This window comes from Apis mellifera, linkage group LG12 (genome assembly GCF_003254395.2).
Source record: "Apis mellifera strain DH4 linkage group LG12, Amel_HAv3.1, whole genome shotgun sequence".
NCBI lineage: Eukaryota > Metazoa > Arthropoda > Insecta > Hymenoptera > Apidae > Apis > Apis mellifera.
The window spans coordinates 7,306,814-7,323,382 of record NC_037649.1 but is presented as its reverse complement, the minus strand read 5'-3'; the positions used below and the strand labels follow the sequence as shown (position 1 = coordinate 7,323,382).

At 28.9% G+C, this 16,569-nt stretch overlaps 3 protein-coding genes across 8 annotated transcripts in view; 2 read left to right on the top strand and 1 right to left on the bottom strand.

The window, feature by feature from the left end:
* Nucleotides 1–431: 431 nt before the first annotated feature.
* On the bottom strand, nt 432–4,001 carry LOC552070 (dynein intermediate chain 2, ciliary). 6 transcript variants are annotated; one of them, XM_006562267.3, is made up of 15 exons: nt 3,938–4,001; nt 3,744–3,836; nt 3,501–3,605; nt 3,220–3,421; nt 3,032–3,136; nt 2,757–2,893; nt 2,587–2,670; nt 2,326–2,509; nt 2,090–2,248; nt 1,851–1,994; nt 1,665–1,771; nt 1,387–1,564; nt 1,072–1,303; nt 758–991; nt 432–682 (listed from the first exon to the last, which is right to left on the bottom strand). In XM_006562267.3, exons 2-15 carry the CDS (start codon nt 3,813–3,815, stop codon nt 502–504), a joined length of 2,124 nt encoding a protein of 707 aa, XP_006562330.1. In that variant the 5' UTR covers nt 3,816–3,836; nt 3,938–4,001; the 3' UTR covers nt 432–501. The 6 variants fall into 6 exon arrangements, with proteins under 6 accessions (XP_006562330.1, XP_006562331.1, XP_006562329.1 ...); XM_006562268.3 differs by lacking the exon at nt 3,938–4,001 and having other exon boundaries at nt 1,387–1,430; nt 1,537–1,564; nt 1,679–1,771; nt 3,744–3,875; XM_006562266.3 differs by lacking the exon at nt 3,938–4,001 and having other exon boundaries at nt 3,744–3,875.
* An 832-nt stretch (nt 4,002–4,833) lies between these two features.
* On the top strand, nt 4,834–6,010 carry LOC102654911. The gene is made up of 5 exons (XM_006562271.3): nt 4,834–4,895; nt 4,989–5,106; nt 5,192–5,273; nt 5,348–5,534; nt 5,629–6,010. Exons 2-5 carry the CDS (start codon nt 5,038–5,040, stop codon nt 5,840–5,842), a joined length of 552 nt encoding a protein of 183 aa, XP_006562334.1. The 5' UTR covers nt 4,834–4,895; nt 4,989–5,037; the 3' UTR covers nt 5,843–6,010.
* A 5,469-nt stretch (nt 6,011–11,479) lies between these two features.
* LOC410369 (platelet binding protein GspB) overlaps nt 11,480–16,569 on the top strand; it is a 172,550-nt gene continuing 167,460 nt past the window's right edge. Inside the window, exon 1 of the mRNA XM_026444167.1 lies at nt 11,480–12,276. Within this exon, the coding sequence (XP_026299952.1) occupies nt 12,129–12,276 (148 nt within the window). The 5' untranslated portion in view covers nt 11,480–12,128. The remainder of the gene's footprint in view (nt 12,277–16,569) is intronic.

The following is a 16,569-nucleotide window of genomic DNA, read 5'->3' as shown; positions in this document are numbered from 1 at the left end:
AATTTATTAAATTTTATATATATATAAATTATTAATATAAATTAAATGTATTTCTAAAATTACTTAAAACTTATTCTTTAGAAGTATTTAAAAGTAGATTTATATTATATGAAAGTATGTGGCATTGTTATGTGTATGGAATTGCAAAAATTTTCATAATTCTATTTATAAAGAAATATATTATAGTAGTTTCATAATCGTTAATAATTGCTTCTAGTTTAGAAGACATGTTACAGCAATAGATGATAAGTTTAATTTTATAAATTATTCTAAATTTAGTGCCAATTTGTTTATAAAGATATTAATGATAGATATGTATAATAGGTATTTTTTGTTATAGAAAATGTTAATAAAGTGTTGATGTTTACAAAAACATAAAAAGTCTTTTTATAATATAATGTAATAATAATGATAGAAAATGATATCTATAATATATTTAAATATATTTTATTTAAAAAAATACATACATACATAAAATATATTTATAATTAAAAATATGACTTAATTATGTACCACTCTTGTATCTTTTGGTCGTGGCAAAACAAGTGGTTCACGTACAAAACTTAATAATCTTTCTAATTTTATAATTTCTAATTCTCTATGAGTTAAATGAAGTTGTTTCTTGGTTGGTTTTACTTTCAATCTGAGATTTGGTGATAGTTTTAATGTATTTATTGTACCTCTATTCATATAAACATATATATTATTTTTATTAAATAAATGATTATATTATTAAATAAAATTATAAAATACTTACCTATCATCACCTACTATAATGAATGGTAATTTATTATTAAATGCAAGTTTAGTTAATTTATATTTCTTTCTATTAACAACTGGTTGACTGCATATTGGTCTGTATTTATTAACATTCAAGTCAAAAACTGTAACTTTCCCATCATTTGAAACACAAGCTAATACCGTTGAGCTATATGGTGCCCATTGAACATCTCCTATTGGAACATTAAGATCAAACATAAAAAGGGGTTCCCTATAAAAAAATTTATAATATTAATGAATATGAGAAAAAAATAAAAATTTAAATAATTATAAATGATAATTGATATTTACATTCTATCATCTTCCCATATTTTTATTCTCCAATCACCAGAACAACTTGCAAATATACTAGAATTGAATTTATTGTAAACTATTTGATAGATTGGCATGTTATGTGCTTCGTTATAAGTACTCATATAAATACTACTATATGCTGTATTACATTTATAAATTGTTCCTTCTTCTGTTCCAACTAAGAATATATTTTGATTCGTAGGATGAAATGCAAAACATGTTCCACAACCTAGTAAATTAAATTAAAATTTATTAAAATAAAAAAAATATTAATTATATAAAATATATTTTAGTATAATTATATAAAATTACCTTTTAGTGTAATCATAGTTCCATCTGGTCCAGGTATTGGTGGTCTATCCAGAAAAAGAGTCATTACAGTTGTCAAACCCAGATCATTTTGATTTAATATCCAGTAGTTTATTTTTCCATCAATGCTAACACTGTAGAATGCTAACTTACCTTCTTCTGTATCTGGTGCCCAATGTACCTTGGATATTATATTAATATTCAATATATTAAATTTTTTTTAAATTTTGAAGTTACAATAAAAATGTTATATTAAATTTTTTTATTAATAATAAACAAACCTCCCACACAATACCTCCATGTTTTTGAATAACATCATTGCTTCTATATTGAGGAGTTGAAGGTGGCAACATTATATTATAAACAGCAACAGAACCATCCATAGTACCTTTAATTGAAAGTATAAATATCATTATAAATAAAAATGTAAGATTTTTTATTTTTTTATATTTTATATATTTTATTACCAATAACTAAAAGATGTGGATGTTGTTCACTAAATTCCAAACACATTACTGGTGAGTCAGTTGAACAGATCCATTCTGGATATGATGGATTTTTTAAAGTAAATAAACATACTTTTCCATTTGTTATCAAACTACTAAATGACACTAAAAAATATATATATATATATATATATATATATATATATATATATATGTATAATAATTTTTTATATAATTAAATTTGAATATTTTTTACTAACTTGCTCCATATGAAACTGCAAATAAATCATAATATCTACTATTGAAACATAAATATGTAACATCATGTTTGTTAGTTTTTTCATAACGAAATTTCCATAAGGGTAATAATGAACCTTCAGTTTTAAATTCATCACTTGGATCATCCCAATATCTATAATCTAATGATATTTATATAAAACAAATATTATTAAATAAAATATAATTATTTTGAAAATAATTTAATTAAAATATCAACCTTGAGCTATTTCATCAAAAATATTTTGATTCACCATTCGTTCTAATGTTTTTGCAGCTTGTATCATTCTACATGATATTGCATCAGATTCTGTCTGAGCTTTTTTTTTTATATCCTCTTTTTTCAATGGAAGTGGAACTCTTCTTTCTTTTTCTTTTTCACGTTGTTGTTGAGCAAAATCTTCCTAAAATATAATATATTAACTATATTTTTTATTTATAAAAAAAAATGATTTCAAAATAGTTTAAAAAATATATATACCTGGTACTCATCAAATATTGTCCATTGAAAAACATGAGTATTAAATAATTCAGTTGGAGGTGGTATTGTTTGAGTACTTGTTTCCTATAAATAATATAAATTTATTATTTCTATAAATAATATAAATGTAATTAAACAAATTACATTTTAATATTTAATATTTAACTTACTCGCATAGGATTAGTATAAGTTAAAGCAGCCCTTTCACAGAAATTAAATTGATTTGGTATTTTTTTTGGTTTTACTCTTTCAATTTCTTCCTCCTCTTCATGTTCATGTTCATGCTCAGGCTCATGTTCTTTTGGCTCTTCAGTTTTTTATTAATAATTATTAGTAAAAGGAATTTTGAATTAATTTTTATTTTAAATATTTAAAGAAGTGTATGTAAAAAAGTTTTTAGCTCTTTTATTATTATTTTACCTTATTTTACACTTAATTATTTTACCTTCTGGTTTTTTTATTTCTTCTACCACCACCACTTCTTCTTCTTCTTCCTCAATTTCCTCTTCTTCTTCTTCTAACAAAATAGGTTCTTCTAAAGGTTTTTCCACTACAATAAGATAGTCAATATTTTTAATAAAATATTAAATTAATTGTAAATTTTTTTAATAATTTATTTTTATGAAATTTTACTAATAAGTTCTCCTGCTAATTGTATTTTGGCTTCCTCAGAATCCTTGTGCAATACCAATCCAGGTATACTTAAAAATGTTACTAAATGTGGTGGAGGAGGTAACATTATGAATGTTTTCAATTTCCATGACCACTCCACTAAAGAATCTGGAATTCTTGTATTATGTATAGTTAAAACTCTAGCAAATTCTTCTTGTAATTCCTAAAATTTTATCAAATTTGAAAATCAAGTTTGAAAACACATAATATATATGAAGTTTTAATAATGAAAACATACATACTACTTCAGTTAATTGTAATTGATCTTCTGGCTTTAAAAAAATTTTTCCTCGTAACCAATCTATATCAGCACCTATATCCATACGGCTTCTTAAGAAGCTTATGTGCTAAATAGAAATAGCAAATGATTATTAATTCTTTATTATATGTATAATTTTATAATAATAATAGATTTTTAAATATCAGAAATTATATTATTATTATCAAATGAAAAATACATATGAAGAAATACATATGATACTAACTCTTGTTATCTCTTTTGTTGGCATTGTATCTGCCATTCTAGATGCTGTTTTCTTTAATGATGACGTATACATAATTTTTAAGTTGAAAATTATCTAATATTCAATTAAAGAAATATTATAAATTGATACATAATATTATAATATTATAAATATTATAAATGATATTAATGTATCATGTGTATTATATTTATTACCTAATATATATTTTATTATTAATATAATAGTTTATTTTTACAGTTTTTAATTTTTTTATTATTTTTTATTAATATTGTGAATTTAATTTTTTTTGTTATGTTTTTATATATTTACTCAAATTCTTTTAATTTAAAGAATATAAAAATTTTTGATTCTAAAAGATCTAGAATTTCATTTATATGTTTTGTATTAATTAAATATGCTTTTGTACTGGATAACTGGGAAACTGTTAATACAGTAAACGTAGAAAATGTCAGAAAACTAAATGAAAACTAAACTGAACTTCTTTATATCTTTGTCTTTTCAATAAATATACAAAGAAATAAATTCTGGTTTCCTAGGAAACATACTATATTACCATAACATTTAAATATTATTTGTTTTAAGAAAATAATTATTTCATATGATATAATCATTATATTTAAATTGTATAATAATATTATAAAAAAAAATTAAAGTTCTTAAAATTCCTTACTTAATTTTGTGTTAGTATATACATATATTAATAAATTTAAAATTATATTTGAATAGATAAAGGATAAAGTATAATATATTTAATTGTAAATTTATATATATAATTTAAAGATAGAATATTTATTTATAATATTACATTTTAAGAAAGAGAAATATTTTTAAAATATGTTATGTTACATATGGTTATATAGAGAAAAGAAAATCAATAATGGAGCATACCATGATAATGTAAGCATGTTTTCTACTTGTAGATAAGTCAGGATAGCTTACAAATATTTGTGAGTAAAATTTTTAAATTATCTTTTATTAAATAAAATTTTATATAATAGAATTTTATATAATGATGTATTATATATAAATTGTATTATATTTCAGAATAAATTATTATTTTATAAGTACTTGTTCAAAGTACTTGTGTATAAAAAAATGAAATTTAAATTAAAAATGGATTTTGTCCATTATTAAATATTTAAGTATTCAGAGGTATTATTTTGACAGTTATTTAAAAAATATTACGTTTATATGTGATTATATATAAGAATTTTTTATTATTAATTTAAAAATCTTTTATTTCAGATGAATTGGGAGTATTAATTTTTAATTTAGTATATATTTTTATTTTGTGATGGAAGATAGTGGAATTGACAGTGATCCAAAAACTACTAATCATGTAGAAGATGAAAGAATTTTTTTGGTAAATATATAATTTTAAATGTATTTTATTACATTAAAAATGAAATAAAAGAGAAGATAAAAAGGATATACATTTTATATTTTAGGGAAGCGATAGCAGTTGTAGTAGCAATCAGACACAGACATCTCAGCATAATTCTACTACTAAACAATTACAAAAGAAACTTGGTATTATTGTTAATTATGATCTAGAAATATGATAATGTTTACAATTTTTTTCATATGATATTTATTTTGAATAGAGGCACGGATTGAACAAGCTAAACGTATTCAACGTAATTCAGATTATGTAAAATTGCCAAAATATGATAAGAGTTGTGGGGCTGCTACTAGTGCTGCTGGTTTGATTTCTATTCAAAGACTTCCTGTACCAAATAAAAATAAAGAACATCTTCCTCTTGTTGAATATTGGCATAGTGATAGTGAAAGGTTGTTAAAAATTTATGTGTATATATATATACATACACATGTTCATTTCAACATTTTTCATTATCGTGTATATTTATATATATTATGCTTTTAGTGAAGGAGAAATGACTCTTTTTCGAACAACTAAATCAAAAGATTCTTCAAAACATAAACAAGATCTTACTGATACATTTAGTATTGAAGAAATGAGTGAAGAAAGTGAAGATTCTTTGAACTTAGGACCTGCACAACCATCTCCGGAGCTCAAATTTATGAAATCTTATAAGTGCACTGGTGATTGCTTTCGTTGTCAATGTCATATATTATAATTTGTTGTATATATGCCTTAAGTATGTTATAAATTATTTATTTTTTATGTATTATTAAGTTAATATTAAGTTAATCTTTCAAAGTTTCATGTATTATATAATGCAAGATTTTATATATTGAATCATGAAAATTAAATATACCAAATATTTACAGTATGTAAATTACAATTTATTGTTTGTTTAATTTTTATATTAAAAATTTATTTATGTTAAAAATTAATTAAAAAGTAACAAAGAATTAAATGCTCTAATGATTGAGATAGTGGCTCGTCTTATTCGTGACTAAAGTAATTATTCTAAGTGTATTATTCAAATAATTTCTCAATAGTGTATCGGCAAATCTCGCAACATCTATTTTGTATGAAATCGCAATAGATATATCCGTTGCTGTCACTTCAGGATATTACTTAAGCTTTAAGACATTGCTAAAAGTACTGTGAGAAAATTACAAATTGGTAAAATAATGGTAATTTATTGCTATAAATTTTATTATTATTAAAAAATATATAAACATATTTTTGATGTAATTTACATATATAATATTAATATTAATATTAATAAAATATATAGATTATGTTAAATATCAAATACATAATGTTCATCATAGGTTTTTAATTACTTTTAAAATATTTTTTAAAATATTTTATTTGATTTTGCATTTTCTTTTGCACTATAAAAATTTTTACAACTTCTCTTATTTCAATGTAAATTAGTATTTTTATTATATATTTTTTTCATAAAAAATACTGGCATTATTTAATACTAGCATTATTAAAATAATATATCTCTTATATCTCTATGTGTACACATTTATATATTTCCTGAGGAATATACAGTCTTCTTCGTAATGCGCAATTTATTTCGTAATCTAGATCGTCTTCAGAGAAAAAAGACAGTGTAGTTCATTTCTTATCTTCTATGAGTAACAATTTGACTATATTTTATACCGTTATAGAAGCTTCCTTTCTGTATTCCCACTCTTTGTATCTTACTTGGCTGATCTAGATGCACATTGTGAATGTATCTAGGAAAATTTTAAAAATTCCTCGAACTATATGCAATACAGAACTTTATTACATTGTTTGCAAGTATATCTTTCAAATATATATATCTATACACTTATGTATATATTATATTCTTTTTTAAAAAAATGTTAATAATTTATTTTGATAAGTTATTATCATTTTTTATTAATTTATATATTTAATATTTAATCCATTATTTGACAGTTAAAAATAGTTACTCGTTTATTCGATTGTGTATGTTCGAGTTTCGTGTATTACCTTTATTTTGCATTTCTCATTCTTCACGTTTAATGTGCCTTTATTCTTTATTTTATTCACTTGGATAGGTGCAGTTTCAGAATGCATACAATGAACAAAGATACATAAAAAGAACGAAATTAGCATAAGAAAGGAGAAGTCTTAAATTTCAATAAATGTATATGAATATTAGCAATTATATATATTCTGTTTAATATACAGTTATATATAAGAAATGTGTATTTTAATCAGAATTGTTTCAAATAAACATTATGGCAAGTAATACATTAATTTAGAATATGAAGATTTCTGTTAATGTAATTAAAATATATAATAATGTATAATATAAATAAAATATAATATTTTAAAATTTTTTTAAAAATTTATATTAATAAGAAATATATCGTATTTACATCATATAATATATTTAATCACATTTGAATCAATACAATTAAGTAACAATTTTAGACAAAATTTTTTGTAAAGATTAAATTGTATTCATTATGTTAATTCAGATTCAATAGATACATATACTAATAAACATTACGGTTATTCGTAGAAACATCTTGGCACGATGCAAGTATACCTACTTTCCATGAGTTCATTGTTCGCGAAACCTAGCAGCTATAAATGTATTTGTGTAGAGTTCTTATTGCGATCTCTTGTCAATGAGAAAAGAATTCTTTTCTCGAAATATTTTCAATTAACTAAAAATAACATATTAAATAAAGAGGAGAGTAGAAGAGGAGAAAAAAAATTATGGAAATTTTTACATAATGTAAGCAATTTAAATGTAATATATATACTTTATACACAAGTATTGCTACATATATATATTTTTTATATTTTTCAGAAATAAATTGGTGTATTTACGAAGATATTCTTTTTTTTTCGAGGCAGATACTGCGTATGTAAACTTCATTTCGTGGAATAAGAATATATCGGCAATTGGACTGTTAATTAATGGCTCATACGTTTTAAATTTATTCTTCTCTCTGATATTCTGACCAGTTCAATTTTTAATGAAGCCCACCGCCGTGGATCTTACATGGAGAAATTAACAACCTCTTTTACACGTACATGGTGTTTGGCCATGTGTGATACTGTATACAGGGTGAAACGTTTATCTTTCTACTTGAACATTATAATTAAAATTTAAATAATTTTTACGAACAGTTTGAAAATATGTAAAATAAATTCGTGAGTATATGATATTGATTTTCAAAAACATTATGAAATATATATATATTTATTTATTCGTTTTCACGAAACTTTTTAACAAATTATATATTTTCATTAATTTTTAATCGAAATAGCGATATTTTTTAAATCCAGATTGATCGAGATTATTAATCTTCTATGGTTTCAGGTATAAATGTTAGGATAAATTGATAAATAAAGAAAATAATCATGGATTTTTTTTTAAAACGACACTCTGTATACGTAGACTTAGTATTCGTAGTACTCGCAAACTGATATACGAGATACATTGCGTATGAATATTTAAATCCACCTGGTTTCTCTCGTATTGCTCTCGTATGTATAACATTATATGAGAAAGATGTATTCATAGGATGCGTCGTCAACACTGTTGGTACGGTCATAAATTATACGAGAATTATTGCGTATTTTGTAACCAATTTGAAGTAATAAATTTCATCCCCTTGGCGAACGTGACAATCTGTAATATGAATGCCGCTAATATCTTTTCATTTATTCATACGGGCGAAAGAGAGGTAACTTTGCTTAATAAACGAGATTCCAGCCAACGATATTGTCGTATCAAGTTATTAGAGATTAAATTAACAAATTAATCGAAACTTATTTAATTGTTGTCCATTTTAACATTGTCTAGATTGTCAATTAATTTTTCCATGGCCAATATTTGATGATTTATATCCATATTTTAAAATATTGATATAAATTTTATATCAATACAAGACGTTGCCATTGAAAAGGATTATCAACTTTTTTTCATTCTTAGTTCACGAAGATTTTACAAACCTGAGGTATGCGCGTTAAGTTAATTAGATTCTACCTGACAAATTTCTCAGTACATAGTCTTTCGTTTTCCTTTCCTTTTAACGAATTGATCGTTTTTTTTCACGCGAAAGTCAGCGCGAATGTAAATGATTTTAAAAAAAAAATAATTCAAATCTTTCGTTTAATATCAATTTCTCTCGTTTACAGATAAATTTCAAGAAGGAATGATCAGAGGATCATAAATATTTTGGCGATGGTCTTGATTTCGACGTGTAACTTCATTTCTGATAAATAAACTAATCTAACGATACATTACGATATAGTAATCAGCAGAGGTGCCGATTTCTCGGGCCACCGCAGCTAAACTTCAGCTTCGTATCTAACCCCAAACCAGTAGAACCGGATTTCGTGAGAATATGTCCCCCAAGGCTTGAAAAAAGAAGCGTCTAAAATAAAGACGCATAGAAGAATTTCATTGGTACGTAGCGCCATGTTTAGACATTATTAAATTACCCGCGATTTTTTTTTTTTTTTTAGATATGTTCCGAAAGTTATTCCAAATCTCTCTGTTATAATGATCGAGTAACATTAATAAAAATATCCAAGTATAAGTAACGAATAAAATACAATAATAATTGGCCGGTTGAAATCATTCATAACCACGCCGGAAATGTCTTAAACTTGTAGCGACTATTAGAAAGATACAAGTCTGTCGTCTCTCCATAGGCCGAACAATAAAGTATTGTGAATTCTTCATTCGTGAGAAAAATGGCTTGAACAGTGGCTCATTAGAGGAAGATACATTTTACGATTTTCTTCTATACTATTCTATGAGTTTAGAAAAAAAAAAAAAAAAAAAATTGACTACCTGTGAGACCAACACGACGATCTTTATTTCCTCATTTTATCCTGTTACATACTTATTTCGCAGATAATACATCAAATCGCTTTCCCATTATCCCTTACAATAATATTAAAACATGGCGATTCTTCTATCAATCATGGAATGGAAACCGTGTTTTTTTTTCTTCTCGCAGCATGAAAATTACTCGGCGGGATCGTCTCTGCGGTCAGGGATTACGTATCGTGATTGGAGGTGCATCGATCGTTCATTTCCTTGTCCAGGATGAAAAACGAGCACGGATCGTTTGCCTTTCGCGGTGGACAGATAAAGCGAGATAAAGAGGAACGCAATGGACGAAGACAAAGACGAAGACACTTTGACCATTACTCTCGAGTTTCGTGTCGACAATTTTTAAGATCGATGCGGTTCGCGATCCCTCGGAATACCAAGTTACACCGGCGTCGAGACATCGACCGGTGCGCGAGGATCGGTCGCGAAAACAACGATATCCGATCGATCGAGTACTACGCCAATGTATCTGGTCCCGTAACGGGGCTCGAACTACGGTCCGCTGCTCCGCGTACTCGAAACCCATCGCTTCCTGTACCAACGACTTTTTTTTTCCTCTCTTTCTGTCTCTCTCGAACGACCGGGCTTAATTAAATACCGGTAGAGCGAAGCATCCGTGTCTTCTTCGCGAAGAGGTTACGCTTACGTGATTTCGACGCGCGATTTTACTTTGCTAAGGATAGGGGTGGAGGTGAGAGACGGTGAGAAATCGCTGCCGATAGGGAAATGTAGGTAACGAACGAATCCGCGACTGCTTTCGTGCAGGAAACTGCTTAGAAGCGGTCGGCGGATGGTTTACAGATGTTGGGCAACATTTGCACGCTATTCAAGATTGGTAATCATAAAAAAAGGGAGATAGCGTGGGAGGGTGATTGAAAATTTGATAGGATTAAAAATGTGAATTTTAAAGTTGAATTGGAAACATGTGTCGAATGAGAAACGAATAGAGGAAGATGGAACGCGTATTGATTTTTTGATTATGTACGTTTTTAAAATTCGATTTTCCAAGAATCGATTACATTTTGGTCGGTTGCAGGGATTCGGGGAAATATTTATTACACATCGTGCATTTTTATTGCTGAACATGTTAAGCATTGAAATTGATATATAGAATGAGGAGAAATTCGGACGTCTGCGATTATGCTGTAAGAAAGTGGTATGTATTATTAATAAAATAATTATTTAAATTTTTTATTCTATGTATGCAAAAATCGACCTCTATACATTGGAGAAAAAAAGAAAAGATGCAAATAAGAATGATGCATACTTATACAGCCGGGCAATGCTTACGCATACATACACTCGTATAAAAGGACCTGTCTCCATGAATGAAGTCAAGTGAGGCCACGTGACACGAAGAACGACGTAAGGAACGTGCGCGTGAAAAGCGCGCCGGTGGTTTACGCGCGACACCGAATGTTCAGTGATAGGCCAACGGATGGCGCGGATGTCGCGTGGCGGCTGCTTGAAACACCTGACTGTCGCCTCGCAGTGTAGCATGGACTCGTGTGGCGCACACTTCTTTTAAAAGTGGTAGCACGCGCGGTTTCGAATATTTGCTTTTATTTTCGGCGTACTCAGTTACGTATACGCGAGTGACAGTTGACGAGTGTGTAATGTTTGCCGATTGACAATCCTTCGTGTGATATGAATCGAGAGAACGAAGAGAATTCGCGAAATTTCACCGACCTAGAGTTTCTCATCCGTGAACGGTGCACTCGTTTCGTACGCGGGGTTCTGTCCTATGCGCAGTAATTATGACAATTCGTTCGATCTGCGCACGTATCGAATTTGTGGCGTCAAAGGGACAACTTCGCGTTGTATCGACAAATAAAATTTAAACGCGGAGAAATAATGCGTGAATCACAATCGAAATAGTTTGTGCGAATTTTATAATCGTGTTTTGTCCTATTATCATCGTGTTTATCGCGTTTTTAATAATATGCGAGGATTAGCATTCGGTACACGATTGCGGTATTCGAACTTCCCGCTTCGAGCGTTCGATATTTTCGAGCTTTCCTCATCGAAATTTCGATTCTCGCGGTTTGCGAAAATGTGATCGAATGGCGTGTCCCGCGTCGTGCGACGGATTTTTCGTGGCCGGAAAACGCATATTTTCGTGATCAAAATGACGGTGAACCGATCGGTGGTAACAATAGTGTTAATATTAGTGACTTTCGTGATTGTGTTAGTGCATATGAAGGATGTGACGACACTGGAGTACGACAATCTTCTTTTGGCAAACGAGACCAACGCCAGGCATCGCGTCCATACAGGTCAGTCAATGATTTTCTTCTCGATATCTCTTTTCAGCATCGAATCTTTTATTTAACACTGTTTGATTCTCAATGATAACTTTGTTCGTTATTAAGATTTTGCATTAACGAATTTGAAAATCGATTATATGCGTATGAAGCGTGGTCATACTTCCAAGAATTTTCGGAGTCAAATGTTGTGTTCATCTCTTTAAAAAATGTAAATAGAATTGTAATTATAGATAAAAATTTCTGAGAAACTGATTTCTCAGTAGTAGAGAGCACAACGTGTTTATAAACAAGATTGAAATAGTTTAGAATATATTAAACTTCGAGTAATACGTTTCTTTCGTGGATTCGATTGTATGTGTGCGGTTTACATGTATTTTTATATCGAGAAATTTCGAAGACGCCATCTATGAACTATAAATTATGTTTCACACGTATACATACATACAATGTTTTTCAATTGGACTCGTTATGGACATTTTTTTTTCTTTTTTCCGTGTTTTTCGTATTTTTCTCTATCACTTTAATTTTCTAATTAATTATTTTCACTCATTTTATTACATTCATAATATATACACACGGATTTTCAATTTTAGTATTCATAATCGTTTTGTTTTCACGACAACGCCCTCTCATCGATAATTTTATACACGTTACAATTTGCATCGAATGTCATCGCTCATTTAAATTATCGAAAGTGTCGCGATTATGGTTATTGCACAATGTTACGATCCTTTTTTAAAAATGTTACGATCTTATAGAAAGAAAGATATTAGCAATGTTAATTATATTTATTATTTTGTACACCCATTATATTTTCTTTTCAATTATGTATTACATACGCAACGTTTCATAATTATCATAAAAAAAGTTAGATATTTTCTTATTCGTTATTTTTTTCATTGAATGAGATTTTTTTTGAAATTCTTCGTCGTAAAACAATAATATACGTAACATTTATGAACGTTTTTCGTTTGCGGCAATTGCACTCTCTCGAAATCAACAGTATGACGGTGAATGCTTGAACTTTGTTACTCGTCTTTTGCCGGGGAAGAATGACCTTTGCTCTAACGCTTCTGTGAAAGTATTATACGTTCGCCGAGTAAGGCCTTGTGCCTTTCCGAAGTAATCTTCTAACGCACACCTACTTTTCACGGGGAAAATTTCATTTTCCCTTACCGCGTCCTCAAATTTTCGTCTTATTTTATATTTCACCGTATCTCCCCATATTTTTTGATTTTGATGAAATTATTTAAAAATAGAAGTATAAAACAATCGTGAATATGTTACGCGCGTTAAAAAACGGATAAAACCATTATTGTATATTGTAATTGTTTATTATCGTGAATATAATTCCTGATTCTTCATATATTCTTAATACAAATATTTTCAAATATTTTCAGAAGAATAAATTTTAATGAAAATATTTATTATTTCTAGATTTTTAGAAGCTTTTTATTTTTTCTTTCAATTTTTAATAGCGTGAATATGAATGAATGCGATATCGAAATAAGCAAAAATTTATAGTTTTGCATATAGAATAGAAATAGAATCTCGGTCCGTACGAATTATTTAATCTGTTCGTTTTAACATAGAAAAGGAGTTTGCAGGACAAATTGTCTCTCTTCTAAGTGGAATTGAGCAAGTGCAATTGAAATGCATCGTCCTCGATAATTCGCATCAAAGTAACATCTGAAGTAACATCCGTAGTAAAAAGATTACATAATTTTCAGGAAAAATCGTTTCGCTGTTTAGTTTTAATTGTGTCCATTATACTAGAGAAAGTTTTAACTTGTATAAGTTAATTTACAACATGATCGCCTTAATTTTACATCTCAACGATCTTTCTTGAACTCGCCGAATTCGAATGAAATTTCGAAAAATACTCTTTAAATTTTCCTTGTCGTTTTGAAAATTTACAAAATTACAAATCGAAGGTTTTATTACTCTAATAATTCTTTTCTTCTGAACTCTTTCTCGCGTCTCATTTTCGGATTATTTTTTCAAAAAAAAAAAGAAAATTCGTATGCATGACTCCCCTCAATTTAATTACACCTACGTAACAATCCAACCTGACTCTTTTACCAAAGAGTTAAACGGTTTAGATTAACACAACCACGCCTAGAAAAATTTCTCACGCCAGAGAAAGAATTTGGCGAATTCGTGGTGTGTTGGATCGTGTCCATCAACTTAACTCGCGCCCATTTAATTTGCATTCGCTTAGAAAGGCGGAAATGCGTTTCTGTTCGTGTCCACCCATCCAGAGGTGTCGCATGCCAACTCGATCAACTCTCAAAACGCAGGCTAACCGCGCGCGTGCAAATTACTCGCGTGATCGCGCTTTCTATCGGTGTACAAAATGTTAAATAGAATTTGACGCGGTGCCACATTGAAACGTATATATACGGGATCATTAATCAGCCGAACGATAATTAAGTCGAAATTCCCCGTTTAAAAGATTCTTCGTGCATACATCGGTGTTGCCGGTGTGAAACAACACAGGATGTATGGTGTAACCTGGACGTGTTGAAACCCGTGTGCTACAACGAAATTGATTCAGAGACATTCTAACCGAGTGATCGCGAACAATCGAGCATTTTTCTTTCTCTCTTTCTCTCTCTCTCTCTTTTTTTTTTTTTAAATTTAATAAGGCAAACAAGTTACGCGTGTATCCGTAATCTTCTATCGTTGCTAATTGAAAGATTCGTAACGAGATCGATCCTTGTTGATTTTTCTATTTTTTTAGGAAGAGAAGAAAAATATATAGATCCGTATATAATTTTTATCCGGTAAATTTGATAATTTAATTTAATTTAATTATCTCTTAGGATTTTTATAATTTTTAAAATTAATATGAATTTTTCTTTGATCTCTAGTTCCGTCTTTGTAAGAATTTTCCTGATATATCGATTATTTTAATTTTTTTTTTATTTTATAATATTTTTAGAACATTTTACAATAGAAATCGGCAACAATTTCATGGTGTCAATTTAGGATAGGTTTTATCTAATTAACTCTTTATTGTTGAAACGTAGCCGCGATTTTCGCAAGGATCGAGAGAATCAAACAAGTTGGCAAGTTATTTCAGTACGTGCGACAGTGTCTGGCACATCTGATGCATATGCATGCACTAAACGTAAACGTGCTGCCAGCGTAGAGTTCTTTTTTCAACCTTGGTTACGAATGGTATACCGTGTACGTGTCGAGCCTGTTGTTAAGAGGATGGAATCGTACGAATCCTGTGCCAACGATTAACTGTACGAGCCTGATGCGCTCCAAGCGTTTGTTTAACGATGAAACATTTACGATTCGTTAACGTTATTTATGATTTGGAACGGGTTCGTTAATAAATCATCCGACACGTTAAGTATATGCGAGCATAACGCGCGATTGCTTCCCTCTTTGTTCGCGACAGTTGCCTGCTGCGTTATTAATTAATTCTTTTTTTTTTTTTTTTTTTTTCCTTTTTAACTGCGCGCGCGTTGTTCTTCGAAAAACGTTGATGCATTTCGATCGATTGTTATTCCAAAATTAATCGATATTACGGAGAAAAGTTTGAGTATAATGGAAAGCTATCTTTTTCTTCAAAGACGAATTCTTGAACGAATTCTGAATTATAATCCAATTTCTAATAATTTCGCACAAAATCTTTCCTCGATATTGCAATTTATCTCGTTTCTATCGTGTTTCAAAATCTTATCTAAAAGATAGGAGAGTTCGTAGAAGAAAGGAGGAAATAAAATAAAAGATGGGGACGAAGGAAGCGCCATGCTACGATACAATGTGTAGAAACGTTTTGTGCGTTTTGATAAGAGAGGATCTACGTACTTGGAAGATGGTGAGCGGACTTCTTATCTATTCTTTCAACGTATGTGTAGCTAGTTACAAGCGAAAAGGCAAATAGGATAAAAGAGGGGGTTTCGTGTTAGAACTCCAGGAAGCCTCGAGAGATTAATGTACACGCGATGTTAGGTGATCGAGGAAGAGATTTAATTAAGATTAACCCCACCGCATTAGACGATTCCTCTCTAATTTACAAGCACGCAGTATTACGCGGTGTTATGGAATAATGTGATTTATCGTCCTCTTGTCCCGTACAATTGTACCACGAGAATAATAATTGAGAAGCTTTTCGAAAAATCTCGATCAAATTTCGTAAACCTGCACTTTTTCCCCTCTCTTTTAATCGTTAACACACTTTTCATTCCAAGCTAAAAATTCAATAATTATCCACCGGTTGCAACAAGCTAAGTCTTAAGGATGAATAATAGTTTTGAAGTTGTCGATGGTCTCGTTCCTTGATTA